The sequence below is a fragment of the Pangasianodon hypophthalmus genome, chromosome 3 (assembly GCF_027358585.1).
Source record: "Pangasianodon hypophthalmus isolate fPanHyp1 chromosome 3, fPanHyp1.pri, whole genome shotgun sequence".
NCBI lineage: Eukaryota > Metazoa > Chordata > Actinopteri > Siluriformes > Pangasiidae > Pangasianodon > Pangasianodon hypophthalmus.
In genome coordinates, this window is record NC_069712.1 from 31,286,058 (window position 1) to 31,307,589 (window position 21,532).

Genomic DNA, 21,532 nt, shown 5'->3' on the forward strand with positions numbered 1-21,532 from the left:
CTGACCATGTGTTGCTAAGCAACAGCAATGGCTGTGTTACTCCAAGCTATTTTGAATTGTTACCAACAAAATGCCTTTCATAGACTTGAGGTCACTTTACAACCTTATTTACAGAATAAACAAATGCTGCCAATATATATCTTAAGAATTACAGTCACTCATGTGCCTGTAACTTCCAAAGTTGCAGATGTTCCTCAGTCCAACACCTTGTCACAAGAATTCCAGTCAAACACCTATCCCCTCACAGTTGCCTGATTACTAATGGAACTCACCTGCTCACACTCATTGCCATAAATAACCCAGATTGCCAAACACACTTTGTGAAGTTCTTCAATTCTGTTACATATCAAGGAAAATGACTTAAATATCAAGCATCAAACTTAATCAAATTCTATGACAGATACATACTGGGAGAATATGCCACTGGAATTGTGGCTTCAGTACTGTGCCCTCTGTCTGTGATCTAGGTCTGTATTATAAATTACTTTTATAGAAAAACCTTCTAGGTACTAGCCCAAAACCTCAGCCATTGAACTATAACTGCCCTGAGTGGAATGTGAAATTGACTGAGGCATGAATTAGGGCAATTTTTTTCAGTGCTGAAAGGAGGAGACAGGATGTGAGTGAAGTGGTGAATGATGAGCATGCTTGTTGGAGTGTTTATGGAAGACGCTGAGCTTTCATCTCTGCTATGCTCAAAGGCACAAGATTATCCAAAGACTGCTAGCAGCACAAAACCTATTTGTTCCTAGAGGAGAGAGGCTCTCTTGTGCGTACAGAAGAGTCTAATGTAAGGTCAGTCATCTTTCTCAGCTTCTCCTTCCCTTTTAGCCCTCTTTTTTCTAAGGATGCTGATCAGAATGTTTTGCTAGCTGCCACTGCATGTATCACTGGTCCTGGTGATCATCAACCTAGCCATGTAGCATTCTGACCTCTGCTCTTACTGACAACTTTGGTAAATGCCAAAAATGTCTGCCTTCAGATCCAATGCTTTAGAATAAAAGGCAGATGCTGGTTATTGTCTTTCATGACCTTCTGCTCATGAAGGAGCACAAAGATTCAGAAAGAATGGCCAAATATTGGGGTGCTCTTGCCAGAATGCTTCCTTGCACAGCCTTCCATCAACCCAAATGGTACAATCGAGTGGTGTTTTATTACATTTCAATGATTAGAATTGAAAATACAGTGTTTGTGAAATTAGTTTGCTGTCTTGGACATATCTCTTGGTCTGATACCAATGTCAAATAGTTCAACACTCCAGGGCTGGCACAGACAGTCGCATTTTCAGCTTATAGCTCCAGGGTCCAGTGTGTCCAGTGTGTCAGTGTGAAGTTTTACATCTTCTCTGGTTACCAGTAAGTGGATTGGCTAAAGTGTATTGCCCCTAGGTGTGACTGAATGTGTGAGTGTGGGTGTGCATGGTGCCCTAAGATGGACTGGCATCCCATCCAGCGTGTATTGCTGCCTCATGCCCATTGGTCCCGGGATAGGCTATGGCTTCTCCATGAAACTGACCAGGATAAAATGTTTACTGAAAGTGAGTGAGTGAATTCAACACCACAGCTGTTATCATGAAACCCGAAAGAGCCAATCTACCTATAACTACTTATAACATCATCTAAGACATCTTGGACTTCTGTTTGCATTCTAGCATTTGATCCTTAAAACTTTTAACATGCAAGCAAGAACACTAATGCCATATGAATGTTAGTGTTCAGAAAAGATACTCTAACCCTAAATGCCAGTATTCTGCCCTCTGTTATAGATTATGACTGTGATTCTTTGAATAAGCACCAATAAAGCAACTCGGCACTTATGTTCAACCACCTCAGCCCCTCGTGTTTTACATGGAGCAAAAGCAAGACCAAAATGCATAGGAAGTACACAGGTAGTGTATCTAAACTTCAAGATAGCAGAGGTAAGCTCTGACCATTCTCCTGTCTTGCTATAATCGTATTTGTGAAACTGGTTTGTTGTCTTCTGCTCTCAGGTTGTGTATCTGATTCCACTTTAAATATGTATGGGTAGCTCACATTACACTGAGTGGATGTCATTATTTAGTTATCAGAGAATTTATACTGCAGTTAAACAATATGTGGTGGAGGCATGGTGTAGAGCATTTCATACATGAAACAGTTATCCAATCAATATAATGGTGTTAATATGAATAATTCTTAGATATAGTACAAAAAAAACAGCACGTTTCTTGTTAAGGAATGGTGAAATACTGGAAAATAAGAATGGAAAAGAATGGAAGATATTTTGATTCTTGAAATCTTACAAACATTTTAATGGGGAAAAAAAATACTGTAAAATATACAATTAAAGTGGGTTGATTTGGCAGCTTCAACCCCCCCCCCCCCCCCCCCCAAGGGTTTTTGAAGCTGCCAACATGCTGTTCACGCTTTACTCTCTTGCCACAGTAATAATGCAATTATCAAAAAATAAAAAATAAAAAGCTGTGCCCTAGGCACTTCTTTCAGTGGCTCTACATAAAAAATAGGGTCTTGTGCTTGGAGCTTTTAGTACAGGCATCTAAAACATTGATTATCGTCCAGATATTGCATCCCACCATAGACAATTTGAAAGTACTTGATGAGAGTGTGGGAGAGGATTTTGCATTTTTAGAAGAAATTACAATTTTTACTGCAAAATGCTGCAAATTCATAAAATCTGCTTGAGGATCAATGAGATGTGCTTGTTTACACGCTTATGTCTGATTTGAATAGTCCAGCCTGTATAGACTTGGGACCCGTTCTTCATATGTAAATTGCTATAGATTTGACCATAAATTTGTCTTTTCAAGGCTGTTGTTGGACTTGTTACCAAGACGATAAATTTTTGCCTGTTCATTTAGTGTGAGTGTGATTTGCAACAGAACAGCATTAAATTCTGTAAAAGTTACTTGCCTTGAACAGTGTGGGTTGCTTTATTTTGTAATGTAGTTTATGTCCAGCTTTAGCTGAGCATGTAAATAGTGACTCTGACAGTGAGACATCTAATTCTAATAAAACATGCATACACACAGTTTGTGAGAGATTACAAGCTGTTCCGTTGGTGTAGCAAGTGCTCGTCTGTGTGTGCGACTCTGACTGAAGAGGCTTGGCAGTGTGCCAGATTCCGATGCGCTCCAAGTTCATCATCCTCATCCTCCTTCTGCTCATATTTACTCTCTAACTCACCTTCATCTCAGCTTCACTTACTCACCTTCATCCTAGTCTCTCTTATACACTCTAAAATCAAAATGTATCCAAAAATGAAAGGGTTGACACCAACCTTTTATAATAATAATTATTACTGTTGTTATTTTTCATGTTTAGATGATTTTATCCGATTATTTTATCCAAGGAAATGTCTAACAGTACAGGGCTGTATAAAACTTTAGCAAAAGCTCATTTGTCATTTATCTATAACTGACCCAAGATGTGTTCTCAGTGTTTTAGATACATAGATTGAGTCTAAGTATAAACCAAGTATTTTATTCCTTTTCAATAAAAAAAAAAAAAGAGTCTGTTGGACTTTACTGTATTTCACCACTCTATCAGATTATTGCTAATTGTCTAAGAAGCATCTCATTATATGCTATCTCGCCTGGACTGCTTTTTGGGAATTTCAGAAATATATTCTCATTAAAATTATCCATGATCTTTGAAGTTCAAAGCCATTACTTATAATAAGGTATAGTGCAGTGGATATATCCTAATTACTGATCAACCTTTTGTAATTTACACTTCCGCATTGTATGCTTTGCTCATTTGGTTTTAACACTGTTATGTGATTAGCGATATAGACCAGAACCAGTCATGCAGTACCTTATTTATTTATTTATTTATTTATTTATTTACTCATTCATTTATGGATGATTTCTTGTCATTCAGCAGAACCAGAGCCCAGCTTCCATAAAGGGCATGAGGCCATTGCGCTGTGATTCTGGTCACTGATCATTGTTTTTTTTTTTTTTGTTTTTTTTTTTTGTAAAAGTAGCTTGGGCAGTAGTTCTGGCTACAGGGCCATCCATGGAAATTGCTTTGAAATGGAAATTGTATCAGATAGCAATGCCAACTGCATCTACAGTTATATTGATGCAAAACAGTCCTTAAGATTGAGAATAGAATTTAATAAATGGGAAATGGGGGCATGTTGTGTATGGCTACATTGAGTCTTCTCAGAAAGACCTAAACTATTTACTCTCTTCCTCTATACCTAGCTGTAATGCAATTCCTATCTGATAAGCGCCATATAGCATCTTAAGCTGGAGGATTTGTCTCTATGTAGCACAATTTCATGTGTTTTAACTAAATGTCCTCCTCCTCTTCTCCTTCTTCTTCTTTAGTTACACAGTATGCTCAGTGCAGTCTTCTTTGTCTAACAGCTCTTTTTGTACTATACTGTACATCTAGTGTTAGCCAACGTAAAAAGCGAAGGTGGAACCAGTTCAGTTCAGTTTTATTTATATAGTGCTTTTAACAATGGACATTGTCACAAATCAGCTATACAGAAACCAGGATATAATTTTTAAATGTATCTCTAATGAGCAAGCCAGAGGTGACAGTCCCTAGGAAAAACTCCCTGAGACATGAGGAGGAAACCTTGGGAGGAACCAGACTCCTGGAATCTATTCTCATCTGGGCGACACCAGGAAGCAATTAAAAATCACGTCACATCTACAATTTTGTAGCTAGATGGATTACAAATATGATAATCATAATCAAAGTTAAAGGTTTACTACCAAAACAGTTTAGCATGTCTAGAAAACAGAAGGCGTATTTTAATTGCTCTGGTAGGTATCAGTGAATTAGAGTGTTTCTGACTGGCATGATTAACTTTAATTATAGTCTGTGTGCAGTCTTAATGTATGTCTGAAAGTGTGAAGGAATGACGTAGGCAAGACGTTTGATACTGTAATTAGGACTGCATTTTAGAAAGAAAACCGTCATACTCAAGGATTAGCTACTGTGTGTTTTTCCAATTTTATGAGAAAACTATCGTTGACTTTGGACCTTCCTCACCTTTTTTAAACTCCTTCCTGTCTGTCTTCAAAGCTTAGCTTCATGGCATCCACTGGGAATTAATGAAATGCAGGAGTTTGAATGTAGAATAAGTGAGCAATAAGGCTAAATTGATGTATCGTTGACCCGCACTCTCCATGGTCACGGCCTCACGCATTAAAGCTTCTGAACCCTGTCAGCAATTATGGACCTTAGAGGCTGGGGTTCAGGTTTTAAGCATCATGCTTAAGTTTTAATTTAAGCATGCACTGATATAAAATCTTCACATTGAGATAGCTGGCTAAAGCTTTATCACTGTTCACACGATTATCACATTTTAAAATTCCCAAGTTAATTATTGTTTACTTACATTTGCAAGTTTATTAATTAGTAAGAGTCTGTCTGCCGTTTTCCAAACTAAGGGAATGGCTCTTTATAGCTGCTATAATGTAAGTGATAACCGGAAGTACATTTTTGAACATTAAATGTAACTATAAACTGATTTTAAAAACATATGTTTTAATCACTGATTGGTTAAAATATATCAATTAATTAATTGCTGGTGAATTGCTGAGGTATAACAGGACTAAAACATTTCAGGACATGCTGTTATTGGAAAATAATCGTCACTTCATTGATTATTTTCCTGTAACAGCATGTACTGTCCTGTTTTAAAACTTATATATTACACATACCCACAAGACAGCTACCTCCATAAAACGAAAGACAGCCTACTAAATGATGTTAAAATAAGTAAAATATTTCTCATTTTACCAACAGTCTTGTCAATGTTAGCTTGTTAGCTGAGTTTTCCCCAAAGCCACTCGCAAGAGGAATGTTTTAAAAAAAAAAAAAAAAAAAAAAAAGGTATGCGTCTGACTATGTAGCATTTGCATAATCATTACTTTTTTATATTTGATGTTTGAGTGAAAGTGCCATCAAACTATCAAATAAGTGTCTCATTTCTGCTCTTTTATTTTATTAAAAAATGACCTCACCTCTTTAGACAGTTCAGATCTAGTGACCCACATCGAGTTGACACCGACAGAAGGACAGTGGGGCAAAAACAAGGTCAATTAATCCATGGAAGAGCATCTGTGAGGCTGTCCTTTCCATTCACTGACATTCTCTCATATCACTCTGTGAATTACATCTATTCTCAGAGCAATCACTTGACCCTCTTGAGGAGTTTGACAGGAACAGCATATATTTAGTGTCATGTCTAAGCCAGTGAGGATGTTTTATCAGGGTCAAAAACCACAACTAAGAAGACTACCATAAACCCACCTTCTCCTGTGTAGTTAATACCAGAACCCCTCAACATGGCTAGTATGGTACTGAGATAATAGTACTTTAATAGTACTGAAGAAAATTATGTAAATGGGTAACTTAGTGGGCTCATGTGTTTAGAGTCACTGCTGCAGAAAAAACCTGCAGTATTTCATCCAAGAAAGCTGCTGTATTCTATAATTGCTACAATACTGCCAAAACCTTTTGGCAATAAAATTTCACAAAATTACGTTCTGTGTTCCAGATTTATGTTGGCAAAGAAATTTGATCGTAGAAACGTCACATGGAGTTCAGTGTCATTTATGTAATTTGTAGGGTCGGCCAGTAGCCATACATATTTGGATGACATTTAATGGTAAGATCCTTATAGCAGCACTATTACTCTATACTTTAAAGCTATATTTAGTGATTTTGGTGCAATCTAATCTTGGATTTGAAACTTCAAATCCAAACACATACAGCCCATCCCTTCAGTGTTCCTGCCAAAGTCACCCTCCTTGGCTAGAATGCTTAAATGCAAATCCAAAAGGAGGAGCCTTCTGAATTGACAGCCAAGTAAAATGTCTAGTCTTGATTCCTTGGGTGTTTGTGGTTCATGTCATTTTTTTTCGTCCCATTTACAGTGACCAGAGTTTCTTCTGTTGAGCTATATAGTATATATAATGTCTTATTCACAGCTAACAGAATGCTAGGATAACTTGTGTTAATTTAGTCTTATGTTCATTGAAGTCAGATCAGTAAAAGTGACTTGGAATCACCAACCCTACCTTTAAGCCTAACACAACTATCTTTGGGCAGCTTAAATGCTTCTGTTTTTAGTGATGTATGTTTTAGTGTGTCACAATTTCTGTATTATGAATACATGACACAGTATATTATTTTAGATTACCTAAATGGTTATCTTTTCACACAAGTGTACTGTTGAGTCTGTTACATATCATTAATTTGTATCATACTGAGCATGTATGAAAACTAATAAGGTTTTTGTACTTTGATTATCTTTATAAAGGTATTTTAAATGGCTATGGAGAACGTTTCAGGTCTAATGGTTCGGGGGCATCCAGTGGTAATTAGCAGTATAAACAGATATGGGCAGCTTTGTCATTTAACTGAGCAAGAAATCAGATTATGATCAAAATATGGCAAAAATACCTCCAAATGTTGCACTTAATGAAGGTATTCTAAAGGCTAAGTTAAGGCTATCCAGCCATCCATCTTCTATACCACTTACCTTACACAGGGTAGCCGGAAGGCTATCCCAGGGAACTGGGGGCACGAGGCAGGGCACACCCTGGACGAGGGCCAGCCCATCGCCGGGCACAATCACACACACTATGGGCAGTTTGGACATGCCAGTCTGCCTACAGCACATGTCTTTGGACTGGGGGAGGAAACTGGAGAACCTGGAGAAAACCCCTGAAGCATGGGGAGAACAAACTCCGAACCCCAGAGGTGTGAGGCAACAGTGCTAACCACTGAGCCACCGTGCCCCCAAGTTAAGGCTAGCACTCATTAAACAAATCTTTACTATCAATGGATTATTGCGGAGACTCTTAGCTTCAACTCTTAATCATACGTTAGCTGAGCCCATCTTTAGTGAACATACTTATTGTGATCAATATGAAAGGGTGTTTTGCACGAAAAAATATTCTAAATATTTTATGTAAATTGTGCCATATTTAAAAGTAACCCTGGATTTACAATTACAATGATTCTCACTCCTTTGATCATTGTCTCATGGGTCTTATAGTGCTGATGCTTTATGGTTGATTCCCAGCCTCATTATCACTCAGTGGAAAAAAAAAATCACAGGAGATGAGTGTCTTTCCTCTGAGAGTAACCTTGGAATCACGTGGAGACTCGAATGTGGCTGATTGCTGCTGGGAAACGCTCATCAACGTGACGACTGACCTTGGTGTGGCGTGATGACACTTCACCTCAGGAGGCTCTTCATAAAGGGCCAGGTGGTGCGATGGAGACTGGCTCACCTCACTAAGGCAGCTGTTATGTGTCCTTTGTGTAGTGTTAACACTAGTGATGCATCCTCACTGCTTTATGATCTTAAAGGTGCTTCCTCTGGTTTTTCACAAAGGCTTCTTGCGCTATTAAATAAGGCTGAATAGAAACACAACAACATCCTCATCATTAAAACAAATAAATGAAACTCTTAACAAAAAGTAGTTTCAGAAGCCACATCTAAGCTTTAGACTCCAATATTATGTTACAAATTATAATGTAAAATTCAACTTCTAGGCTGATTCTTTCTCCAAACTCCAATATTAGATTCTGATTCCTGCACAAATAACATCAAAAGTTATGCTTAATAATAACCATAACCATAGGGCAAACAACTGTAGGGAAAATAATCAACAACAGGGTGGTGTGGGATGTGAAGTGGAGTTATTGTGACCGCCTCAAAGATTATTTACCTATAACTGCACATCCTGAAGTGTTTTATTTCTCTTATACCACGGTAATTTAATATTTCTCATTTCTTAAAGAATGACACCATCATACATTTCACTAGTATATAGTTACATTTTATGTCATGGAACATCTGCAAAACAAGTTAGTTCCTGTTATCAGTTGTGTTGTTGCGGCCTCTCTTTTTTACCTTTCTCTTAATACAATAATAATAATAATAATAATAATAATAATTGATAATACAAAAACACACAAAAGCGTGAAATGTTAACTGAATAAAAACAGAATACTTTCCCATGGCATTAAACCTTATTGTTACAGCTGACCTCAATGTTACAGTGTGCTGATACTGGAAACTCCTTCTGTAAGTATTAAATAAATGTCTCCTTATAAAAAAAACAACTTCACCATATCAATGATTTCTTTTTATTTGTTAAATAACAACTCATTTTTAACTTTCATTATGTGGATCAATCTCCATACAAGTCCCTGTGAATTGACTGTCGCTATAAAAACGTAACGTATAGAAAATTATTCAAGTCAACAGAGCTGTAGTAGAACTGTTGGTAGCGAATGATTCAACCTTAAGTTCATAGATGTTTATGCGACTTATTCATGTGCTTCCATTTACGAAACGGCAGCGTTCATGGGGGTTAATCATCCAACCAGCTCAGCCAACCAAACTGCGCTTTAACGAGTTTGATGTTCCATTAGCTAAAGAGCACTTTAGCCTTCCGACCACCCATGCCCTGATTTGATTGTGCCTTGTAATTAATTCATTTGAGATAGACATCTGTGGTCACCCAGAAAATGTGTCTTTCTCATTGCAGATGTGTTCGTGAGGCCATAGCGGTGTGTTATGTTGGATTAATGCTAATAACATGTTTTTGAATTACACTAACAGCCAAAAGTTTGGATGCACTGAAGACTTTAGATAAGGGTGTTCTTTATATAAACTATTTTCCACATTTTAGAATCATAATGAAGACATCAAAACTACGAAAACACAATTGTACAGTGACCAAAAAGGAATTGATGACAGACATGCATGCTGTTGACAATCTGGACCTCTTGGATTTCTTTTTTTTTAACTTCCATTTTGAAAAGTTTTAAACCTGTTGGCTGTGTTCAAATTTCTAAATGTAAATTTCTTCTTAGTGGGTTTAAAAATGTTCTGATTAGGGAAAAAGTCCATACATATGAATCAACTTTGCCAGTTATATTTGTATTAGAGACACCTTTTACATTTAAAAATATAGTTTAAATTGTCTTTAGCTTGAATTAGTATTCTATACACCAGTCACACACAGTCATTAGCCACACAAACATCAGATTTAACATATCCTCCCCTGTGCCCCTATCTGCCTTACCAGATAATCTTTTAATTATTCCATGTCTCTATTGTTGTAGCTCAATCCGGCAGACAATGCTCAGTAAAGCCACTCTTGGATCCCTCATCAGACCAAACTCGGGTAGCATGCGCTTAATCGGCTTAATACCAACAAAAGCCGGGAACTAGCGGCACGTGAAATTCATCAACACGTCGGCTCCCAATTACACAAACAGAACAGAGGGCCTAGCTCGTTGTTCTAGTTCTTTTCAAGGTTCAAGCATGACCAAGCCAAAACTATGAAAGAATGCTTAGTCTGTAGTCACGCAGGATGACAGTGACTCATCCTAGCTCATTATATTGAATTCATTCACTTTAGCCTTGACCCAACCCAACTGCTTGAGGATAATTTTCTGTCGATTTGCTGTGGAAAGTGGAAAGTACTCATTTCAGGGTGCTACCTTTTACCTGCTGTGCACTCTTCTTTGAAATTCATCTTTCCTTCCTGTGTTTTCTCTCCAGTTGTTGCCATAACTAGGCATATCTGGATATCTCACAGCAGAAACTTCAAACATGAGCATATTAAACCAGTGGGTGTGTTTGAAACACGACTGATATTAGTGTTGGACTGTCTCACATCCTGAATTATCATGAATTCTCAAAAACTAACTACAACATTAGTTAGTGTTGGTCTGGTAATGGTTTAGTTGTCAGCCATAATAATTTGATAGCAGTTTTTAATGGCAGCTGATGCATACTGGAATAAATTTTATTAATGTTTATATCAGTTTAGGCCTGTTGTCATGAAGGGCTTATTTAGGTGTCATGTAGCCCTATGAACATCATCCTTAAGTAAAGTGTTATCTAAGTGGCTGTGAGGTTTACTTTGACTAATACAAGTTTTCTCAAGTTCTTTAAGAAATGATTTTACACAAGTGTATACGTTAAACTGAAATCAAGTTATTTTTTCCCCATTGGCATTTCACATCTGTGCATTTCACAAGCCTTTCCGTCTCATACATGGCTTTATTACACCTAACACGTTTAGAAGTGTTCTTATGTTGCTTTATCTAAGTGCTATCATATTTTAACATTCAACTTCTCTAGCACCTGTGCTTCTGTTTTCAAAATGGTAGCCTTGGTAGCCATGTTTATTAATATTATTATTATTTGTAGCAGCAGCGTAAATGACAGTGAGCAAGTTGTCATTAGTAATCTGCATACACTCCACAGTTGTGCATTTGTCCTCAGGATTTATTTCACCCTTCAAGTGACGGCTGTATTAGATTGTGTTTTGGGTGTGTGATTTTCGTGATCACGTACTGTCAGAGTAATGCCGGTAAAGATTAAAATGTGACAGATGGAGATTGCATTAGATTCCTTCAATGTATAGCCAACTCAGCTGATAGAAATTGGGTGCAGTCAGTTTTAGTTGGACTTCATACTAATACTCTTTTAAAAATACCCTGGCCTTAACTTGTGTCTAACTGTTTTGTGAGAGTTCTCCGTATCGATTTACTTACCTTTATTCTGTTACACTTTATAGCCATGTCCTCTTTGTTACATGATAGTTGTTTCTGGTGAAGTCTGCTCAACTTTTACACTTTGCTGTAAATTCTGCTATGAGTGAAATACGAGCAGGTGTTTTTGTTTTTGTTTTTGTTTTGTTTTTAACGAGTTTCTAGGCTAAATAAGTCAAATGTATTGTGGCCACTTCAAAAGTGGCAAGTCTCTTTATTATATTTGTGTGGCAACTTTCCTATGGTCAAATTTTGTACTATACAGTATATATAATTCAGAAAAGCATTTTAAAATCTGGTTACTGCCAAAAGTGGAAAGCAAGAAAATTGCATTTAAAGGTTCCTTTCTGATTCCATTAAAAGACAACACACTGATTGTCTAAAAGCAACAACGATTTCATTGATTTAATTTGCATTTAATTAAATATGCAATAAATAAAAATAGCTATAAAATAAATCTGGTCTTTAGTTGCATTTGAGATGATAAATGTCAGTCACAGAATTTGATGAACATGAGCTTCATTTGTTGCTCACTGTCCACAAAAATTCCACCTTTTTTCTGTCACCATCTCTAAGTGTCCATCTCAGAGAATCTGACAGCTGGTATTTAGACCATTTACAATCTGAGTTGTAACTGATTAGGCTTATGTCCATTATGTCAATTTCACAATGGCATGTAATCAGCAACCTGATCAAAGCATGACATTCACTGTGTGAGGAAATCGCACGTAGCTAGCGAGTTAGCAGTTTAGGAAGACTGACCATTTTTAAAGATGCATTTGTGAAACTGGTTCCTTACCTAACGTGATCTCTGCAGACAGAAAGCCTATGCAAGATTATAAAGTATTATTTGGTGAAATATTTATTTCTGAAATGTTGAGGTGTCAAAACAGGGGGAAAAAAGCCCTTTGGTTTAACCCCCCTTTTTTCAGCCGCTCTGACATCTGAAGTGTTTTCCAGGTTCACTGCACATTTGTTATGGTCATAAATAAAGAACAGTCTCTTTATTTATTGAGTGTATTTGTGATCATTGTTTCATGTTTAAGCCAACATATTCATTATATTGTGTTTAAAATGTATTTTGTGTTCATTTTGTTCAGTTTTTGCTTTGAAAACAGCATCATGTGTAATATATACAGTATAATCTTATCACATGTGTTCATATTTAAATAAAAAGGTCAATCAAAAAGGTTATGTAATGTTGTCAGATATTCTAATTGTGGATGATCAACTCCATGATTTACTCACATGGTGCCAAAGCTGTAGCTACAGTGTTCTTAATTACAGCATCAAAGGTAAATGTTTTCCTCCATCCATATTTCTTTACCTAGCCATAGTGTCCATTACTTCAGCATGCCCAGATATTACTACAGGATAGCTGCATCCATATGGTATAATTATATGCCGAACATGTGTGTTCATACAGTAGATCTTACAGTAAAGAAAACAGCAGAAAGATCCTGCGTTTTCATGGGAAAATGTTTGCATGGGAAGAGCGCGAGTTGTTTTGAATGACTTGCTTTATTCGTTTGGTTATTACAGACAGCTGTTTAAACGTTTCCCTGCATGGAGAGGCGTTTGGATCATTTTTCAGAAGCGATAAAACCCGGTGGGTCAGCATCTGAAGAAAACCTGGTTTTGCCTTACAGATGTATGTGTGTGGCCATCTGTGCTGATGTCTGAGAGTGGGAGTACACAGAAGTATAGCATATGGAAGCACCAAAGACTGAAAAGTAACTATGGGAAAACACATGACAGGCTTTTTAGTTTTTGCCAAGCTGTCAATCTGTAATGGAGTTCACAATTATTTAAAGTTATTTTATTATTCTTCAGTGATACAAGTTAAGACTGCTTCTTATTTACTGAAAGTAGGGACAAACAATGCAACAATGCATAGAGCACTATAGTAATTGATTTGTATTTTATTGTATTTTATTTTTTTATCAGATGTTAGTTGTTAAGTGGTTATGGATTGTAGGAGCTATGCACAAGACTGTTTCTTTAATCCCATGCCAGTCTATTCCCATAGAAACTCTGACTACACCGTAGTGCATATTCTTGACCACTCTTGTGCACTCCTGCTGTTATTTCTGTTTGTACATGCCTGCAATATTTTTGAACTCAGTTGGTCTCCCAAATATAAACAGATCTGTAGTTTAAATATTAAAATTGAAGGAACTGAAGAAACAGCTTTCTCTCTGGCTGTTACAATCAGAACTGAGAATATTATAAATCTAATTTTCTAAGATATTGTATTATTATAGGTCTAGATTCATAATATATATTCTCAGTATATAACTTTGTGGCCATATTGTTCATTTTGAGAGTTTAGAGATGTATTCTCATTATAAAAAGACCTAAACCTAACAAACCCTATGCCATTTGAAGCAGAAGTTAATCATTTAATCATTTCAGTTAATCATTTTGAATTAAATTTGACTTTAAACAATCTTTATTTTCTACCTGCTACATTTTGAAACACATCAATGCATTTCTCTATAATCATATATTAATAAGGTGACTTGTAGCTAGACAGCTACGTTCATAACAAATCTAAACTTTAACAGATGTGAGAATGAGAAGGAAACCTAATACCAGTCAATGTAATCTGTCAAGTGATATGTACAGTTTGTACTGTGACAGCTAGCTATTATCATTCAGCTAGTTTGTATCATCAGTGTTATCATGCAAGCTAATATTTGAGAGATTAGGAATAAAGCCATTAACAGATAGCCAATAGCTAGTTTTCCCATATTTCTGGGTTCCTTGTGGAAAGAGGCACAGATTTCAGTCACTAAAATCAGTGTGTGATTTGAGGCAGATGTATTTCTTTTGTTAATCTTTCTTGTAGATTTATTCTTGAAAACTCAAATGAGTTTTTACCTTTTCACTTTAAGCAAAGAATTTGAAGCTGTATTTTAACTTTTACCAGATGGCACACTTTTAAAGTAATGAGTAATGAATGAAGAGTTATTATGGCTGATACTTGAAAGGTGGACTCACTTTTCAGACTTGGCTGGATCTATCACTGCAGGGAAGTTGTTTAAGAATTCTAAAGTTCTGAGTTTCAAACTGAGTCTGATCTGTTCTCTTATTTGCCATGTTTTCTTAGTCATTTAGCATTCGCAAGACTAGTACTATAGAGTAGCATGACTTGCAGTCCTTCTCTGCCCATTGTGTTTGAATACCCTCATTCAGATGACCTCCACACAGAAGATGGATGGACTCATTTGTAACCTCAATCTTTACACAATTATGTTCCACTTATGCCTGGTAATTGTCCTCATCTGATGGTGGAGGATCAAGTGGACTACAAAGCCTGGAGTTGTTTCAGGGTCACATACACCCACACCGTGAGAAGAATGGCTCTCTAGTTCTTCTGTGGCCAGCACAATATGCTTCATCACCGCTGTAAAAGACCAGCCTTTATGTGTCTCAACTAAAAACGATAGGGACACACAATAACACTTTTATGTCACAGCATCACGCTGCTCGAGTGTCACACTGATGGTTTTTTTCCTTTTGAGTATACATCACGGAGTATAAGATTCTAGAGTTCTCAAAATTGTAAGAAAGACTTGTCTCAGATAAGTTCAGAAGAGCGATGTAGAACAATTGTCTGGTCATTTTGGCACATCCAGTATTTTATGAGTTTTATAAGCTAAGTAAGGAATAAAACAAAATGGGGGTGTGCTGTTAGAGGAAAATATTCATGAGGGATGGGGGGGGAGCTATAATCCTACTAATAACATGATGTTATTCTCCCAGGTAACTGAACTGAATACAGGGAAGAAAAAACCCTTTCAATAATGGATTTGTGAACATAAGAGCAAAAGATGAGAATGCTTCCATAGTCCAATGACATTTACTTCTTGTTCTTCCTTTCGTGGAAAGGCCAAAGCAAACATAAAGGTGGTCTTTCAAAAATTACACCCAAACAGAATCTATAAGAGTCTCTTAGAAAGGCAAATATTCGCAATGCCAGTATCGTTTTCATATTCCACAAAACATTGTTGCCTGGAGGTCAGTGATTAGACTTGCATGAGGTGGCTGTTCATTATGAGTGTTGGGTAGATGTTGTGTTTACCCAGCGTCCTTAGACTCCTAAGGCATCCCTGTTACACCACCAATTATAACTGCTATATTATCAAAAGTGGCTTCTTATTACTTCTGAATATTCTATCCCCTAAACTTTGTACTGGAGCCACTGGAAAGACTTTTCATCCAAAATTGGGGCTATGGATTTGGAGCAGGTGGATTCTGTCGTTAAATTAACGGTTTGAGGAAAAATAAATTGCATTCAATTTTACGGTACCCAAGATTTAGTCGACATGATTGGTGTGCAGATTTACTTAGTTAAAACAGCTTTAGCTCACAAGTAATGCTTATGAGTTTGTTAAATTTGTTAAAGATGAATTATTCTTTCGATAGCTAAGGTATATGCTAAGACTTGGATTTGTTAGCAACTACTGCTGGATTATTTAAAGAGAAGCAAATTAAGTGACAAATAAACTTTAGCTTTAAGGCATGGATCAAGAGCATCAGCCATTACTTAACAATAACCTGGTTTCAGGTTTTATTCAAATTCTGCCAAGCAAGAGCAAGTTAGCTTTTATTTGTACAAGATCACAAGATCATAACAAAAAAAATTGTGGCGACTGGCCATTTCCAACTTTACATACAATTTAATATTGCATGTTATCTTGATGTTCTATTTGTGCTGGTTGCATTGTTCTTACCTTACCATTGACTTACCTTTTGCTGTTGTGGATGCTCCCACATGGACCTACTTAAAGATCTGCACTTCCCAAACACACTTTACCCGAGTCTCACCCTTGCTTCAATGGATAATCTCACCTGGATCATGTAGATTTGTAACTAGGAAATGCTGCTACAGTGTAAGCATAAAGCCTGTCCTATGCTCATCCCAGGGCTCTTATTCACAATCTGCTCATTCTGAACATCCTTTCAACACACTTAGTACTGTTTGTCTTTACTCTTCTTCACCTGTATACAGTAATGATTTATAATCCCATTGTCCGTGTCACCCTCATGTCCTCTCAGTGTTGCCTCTGGCTTGATCTTTAAGGATCTAAATCCGCATCCCGATTTCTGTAAAGCATCAATGCAATAAGATTGAATTGAATGGAAGTATTGCATGAATTGTTAGAAGTGTATAATCAAGGGATCATGAAGCACATCACAAAAACAGTGGTAGTTAGTTATGAATTTAAACTGTGTTGAAAGGGGAAAGTAAGTGAAGTTACTTCTGTTTTCCTATCAATTTAGACCTGTTCCTGTGCTGATGTTTTTACGTGTGTTTAGTGTTTAAAAGTTCAACTCACCTTGGCAGATCATTTTAGATATTCTTTATCTAGTAGTCATGCATTTTGTTCATATTTTGTTCATGGATGTTACTAAACAGTCTTTACAAGGACTCGGGTTGTTCCTTGTGTGTTGTTTTAATTTCACAGCTTTTATTGTACTCACTATTTTGTATAGCGCAAATTAACATGCAATTTCCTGTGTTTTTGCTTTAGCCATTGTTACTTGGTGGTGAGTTTGACATGAATATGTCGGCATTGTCGGCAGCAGTTATTATTATTATTTTTTAAAATCAAATATACAATGAGATAAGACAGCGTGTACCAGGCCTTCTTTGAATCACTGAAAACAGGTAGAAAAATCCCCAGGGTAAAATTTTTGCCACACCAAAAACCAATATGTAACCTTGCCTTGCCTGATTTACCTTATTTCCTTATCTTTATTTCCTACATATATTTTACTTTGGACTCTACAGCTAAATATGTAAAATGGAGTATGAGTAGTAGGGATATTGATTACCATTACAAAACATTTGTTCCTTTACATGTTACTTCCTGGTTTGTCTGTTGTATTTTAATAGACAAACCTTGTATTTAACTTCCTTATTTCTATTAGTCAACCTGAACAGCCTCTTGTAGTTTTTATCACAAAATTATATACAAAGTATATATTTCCTTTACAGGAAATCAGCACATTCTGTACAAATGCAACATACTGTTTTGTACAAACTAGAAACAAAATTCTAGTTTTTAATACCTGAATGATCCATTTATTTCCCGTTTTATTTATTCTACTCCATGATTTTTTTTTTTTTCATAATTGTATAATTTATAATGGCAAATGAAACCAATTCTGAAACATTCAGCATAACTACAGTTAAATAAATTGTATTCCTTGAACTCCTCCACCTTCCACCACATCTGTTGATGAGTAACAGTATCACCCAAAGAAAAAACACAGTATATGGTTGAATGAGTCACCATTTTAATCAGTTTTCATATAATATTTATTTGTACATTTTCACAAGCTAGGAAGAAATATGTCAGAGGGGAAACCTTTTTATTTATAAACAAGAACAAGTCATTCATTTTATCGACCAGTATAATGTGGGCATGTAAGATTTTTTTTCTTTTTTACCACATTCTGACGCAAATTTTGCAGCATACACTGAGTGTGCAGAACACTGGAAAAGTGTGCTTATTTCTTGAAACTGATTAGCTGTATAATACTACAATCTCTATTTGATTTTACGGGTACATCCACTTTGATAAGTATAAATGAAGGCAGGCAAAGAGGTTGTTTATCAGTACCAAGAATGTGAAAAATGGATGAAAACTGTTTGCAAATGACCTTGTAAGAACAAACTTGAAAAGAAAAAAAAAGAAAAAACAAGAATGAAGAATATTCCTGTAACCATTTGAGAGGTGCTGTGTTCTTGCCTTTAGTACTAGGAACTTTCAAGCCATGACAAATGAGGATGCAAACTAGCTACTGTGAACTCGAGAATTATTAGTACTTGTCAAGGGAATATCAAAATATATATGTCAAAAAATGTAATTGTATAAAATAAACATATACAACAACTGTAGAAATGATTTACCTTTCCTCTAGCAAAGAATCATTCTTAAAAGAATGAAAATACTATAGCAGAACTGATCAATGTCTTAAAAAAAAAAACTGTCCATAGTTTAATGACTCTACTTTTTTTTAAAAAAACATGAACCTTCTGTAAAGTTTCTGTAACATATCCTCTGTTGTGGCTTGTTGCAGCCAATCGCATGCAGTTATGTAAAATATTTAGCTGAAGGCATCTCATGAAGAAAAGGTAGAGTATTAAAAAGGAGTATTCATAGACTTTCATAGATTTATTTTAATTTCATTTACTCTCTCTGGTATGATTAGTGACGTGAGAACAAACATACTTTAAAATTAAACTATATAGCCTTCCTATATGTTCAAGCTTACTGTAACATCCCTCGTTGCATTTTTTTTGTCATTTTGAAGGAGGGTGCCATTAATTCTGAATTTGCCAGTATAGGTGTTTCTATAGGATACATCTGAAATATTTTTGTAGGATAAGTAACAGTTCTGGCTATTTTTATACTTCTTAATACTTCTTGGTATTTATATTCTCCAGTAATGAAACTGAATTTAGACAAAAAATATAGAGAAATGCCAATGGATTGAGGCAAAAGATAAAAATGCGATTAATGCTGGGACCTTTTTAAGCACATCACTGTGTATCCCGAATGATCCAGCACACCAAAGATGAAAAGGGCCAACTGTTGAAAGAGAAATGAATTGTGCAGATTAGCAGATGGCCATAATGAGAGTCAAATAGTCAGAAAATGCCCTGTAATGTCCAGAAGTATTGTGTTTTGTACACTCAGTGTAGCCTTTAATGCACAGCAGGGCAATGCATCTGCCCCTAAAATGCCCATCTAGACCTGCTAATGCCATCTGTAAAAGCTTTACTGCAACAGTTATAACTCGTATAACTTTGTTGCTAGCACGGGCAAGAGTTTTGTGATAAAGAAAACTCACAATGCAAAAGATACAAAAATAAGAGTTTTTTTTCCCCTTCTTTACTTTTCCCTTCCTTTTTTTAAACCATTAAACAATAGTTTAGTATTCAATTAAATCTCTGTAGTACACTTTGGGGCAGCAGTCATTATAGGTGGAGTCTATTCCTTTATATGGTGTATACAGTATATGTTTATCTAAACAAGTCATTATGACCTTATGCAGTAGGATAAGACGTTGCATTATCAAATCAAAATTCATATTTTCTCAGTCTATTTTAAGTAAATAAGTCTCTTAATAAGATCTGGATGCCCTGTAAATAAAGAGAGCAATGCATTAATGCATTTCTTGTGTTATTTCCGTTAAAAAAGCCAAACATCATGTCATAAATGCTTCGAATGTGCAACGGCTGTTAAAGCTGCACATGCTTTTGTGAGCGTGTATCGCTTTTCTGGTTCGTTTCAAAGGAAACTTTTAAAGTCGAACCTTCGGATTGATTAAGATCAAGATCTGGTTTGAGCATACAGCCATAACACAGCCTCCTTCTGTAATGCTTGGAATTACAACACAAAAAAAGAACACTATAATATACATACGGTATTTCATTTGGACGCAAAGGGTCCAAGCATGGTCTACACTGTAAAGGCATTATGTATGTGCACTTTGAGGACAGATGAGTTTGGACTGGTGACAGCTACAATTACAGTGGAGTTTCATAGGAGAGAGAATGTAAGAGTTTGAGGAAATCATATACAACACTGGTGACTGTTAATAGACTTGGAGGCACTCTGCTCAGTGCAGTTTAACTGGTACTGCCAAACTGACCCAGGCACTGTAACACACTCTTTCAGACTCTCTGTGCTCAAACACTCCCCAAAAAAATTCTTCCTGACCCAAAGTACGATCTCAAAATATATACTGAACACATATGAATAGCTATGTTCCCCCAAAATAATCAGATTAAATCAATCATTTTATAAGAATAATCATGCACAACAGGAATCCCAGCAATCAACTCTTCCTTGGACTTTGTGTGTGCCTCCAAAAGTTACTCCAAGTCTCTGACACTATGTGTGTTTATGCTAAGAGTGGGGAAAAAGGCTCGAAACTGACAAAACCTCCCAGTAAGCCTCTGTTTTGTGTGCCAGTTAGAAGTCAATGCATATCGTACCGCACACAACATACGCAAAAAAACACAGATGAGATTTGTCAAACACTTAAGAAAGCTGCCCCCACTCATCTTGACCACCATTTCAAATGATCTCTCACCCCCGAGACCAGCCTGTGGTTTGTCTCGAAAGTTGCAAGAACAAATCTTGCACATCCTTTTTCACTGTTCATCTCCAGGTACAGAAAAATCCCAACAGGGAACGGAGAGAAAAATCAAGTTACACTGAAATCCCTTTCGCATAAACCAAAGCTCATAAAACTCAGAGCTGTAAAAACACTGAGAGGAGACAGTGAGAGAAGGTGATTACAACAGGTAGACCTGGAACATATATCAGAGATTTTTTTTTTTAATACAAATTACGAGCGTCCATGTGTTGCATTGGCCAGGTGGCTACAACAGCAGTGCCAGGTTGGGTAGCAGGAGTGCCAGGGAGCAGTGCAAAGAGCTGAGCAGCAGGAGCAGCAGAGTGCTAAAGCCTGACGGAGATGCTGAGTTCCCCGAGATGGAGTTGGAGGAGCTGGGGTTGATCTGAGGGTCCTGAGAAAGACATGAAGGAGATTAGGAAAGAAATCTGAATGTGTTTGTGTACTCATCAAACAAACCAGATCAGAAAGTAAACTCTCGACTATTGAACAAGAAAATGTAAAAATGTCCTGCTTTGTTTCTTTAAACTCCATTTTAAACCCTCAATTGTGAAAGGATTTTTTTCATCCTCTTATAAACTCGTGTTTTAAAATGTAGAACTGAAATTTTTATTTAAATAATTAACTAGATTAAAAGTTTTTTTTGTAAAAAAATATATATATACTTAAAAGAGAATTATAGTGATATATGAGAAATTTAATTGAGTTTTTTATTTTAATACAATTGAAAAATATTTTTTTTCTTTAAACCTCATTTTAAACCCACAGCTGTGAAAGTCTCCTATAAGAAAAAATTCTCACCATAATTAAATTAATTA

At 36.3% G+C, this 21,532-nt stretch overlaps 1 protein-coding gene and 1 long non-coding RNA gene across 4 annotated transcripts in view; one reads left to right on the forward strand and one right to left on the reverse strand.

The window, feature by feature from the left end:
• The first annotated feature begins 337 nt into the window (after positions 1-337).
• On the forward strand, positions 338-13,935 carry LOC113541986 (uncharacterized). 2 transcript variants are annotated; one of them, XR_003404240.3, is made up of 5 exons: positions 338-467; positions 598-795; positions 1,389-1,537; positions 1,766-1,888; positions 13,095-13,935. It is a non-coding gene; the product is annotated as an uncharacterized LOC113541986 (long non-coding RNA). The 2 variants fall into 2 exon arrangements; XR_003404241.3 differs by lacking the exon at positions 1,389-1,537.
• Positions 13,936-17,844: 3,909 nt separating this feature from the next.
• gfra1a (gdnf family receptor alpha 1a) overlaps positions 17,845-21,532 on the reverse strand; it is an 85,174-nt gene continuing 81,486 nt past the window's right edge. For both annotated transcript variants that reach the window (XM_026939519.3, XM_026939518.3), the window contains one exon: positions 17,845-21,108. In XM_026939519.3, the coding sequence (XP_026795320.1) occupies positions 20,962-21,108 (147 nt within the window). In that variant the 3' untranslated portion in view covers positions 17,845-20,961. The remainder of the gene's footprint in view (positions 21,109-21,532) is intronic.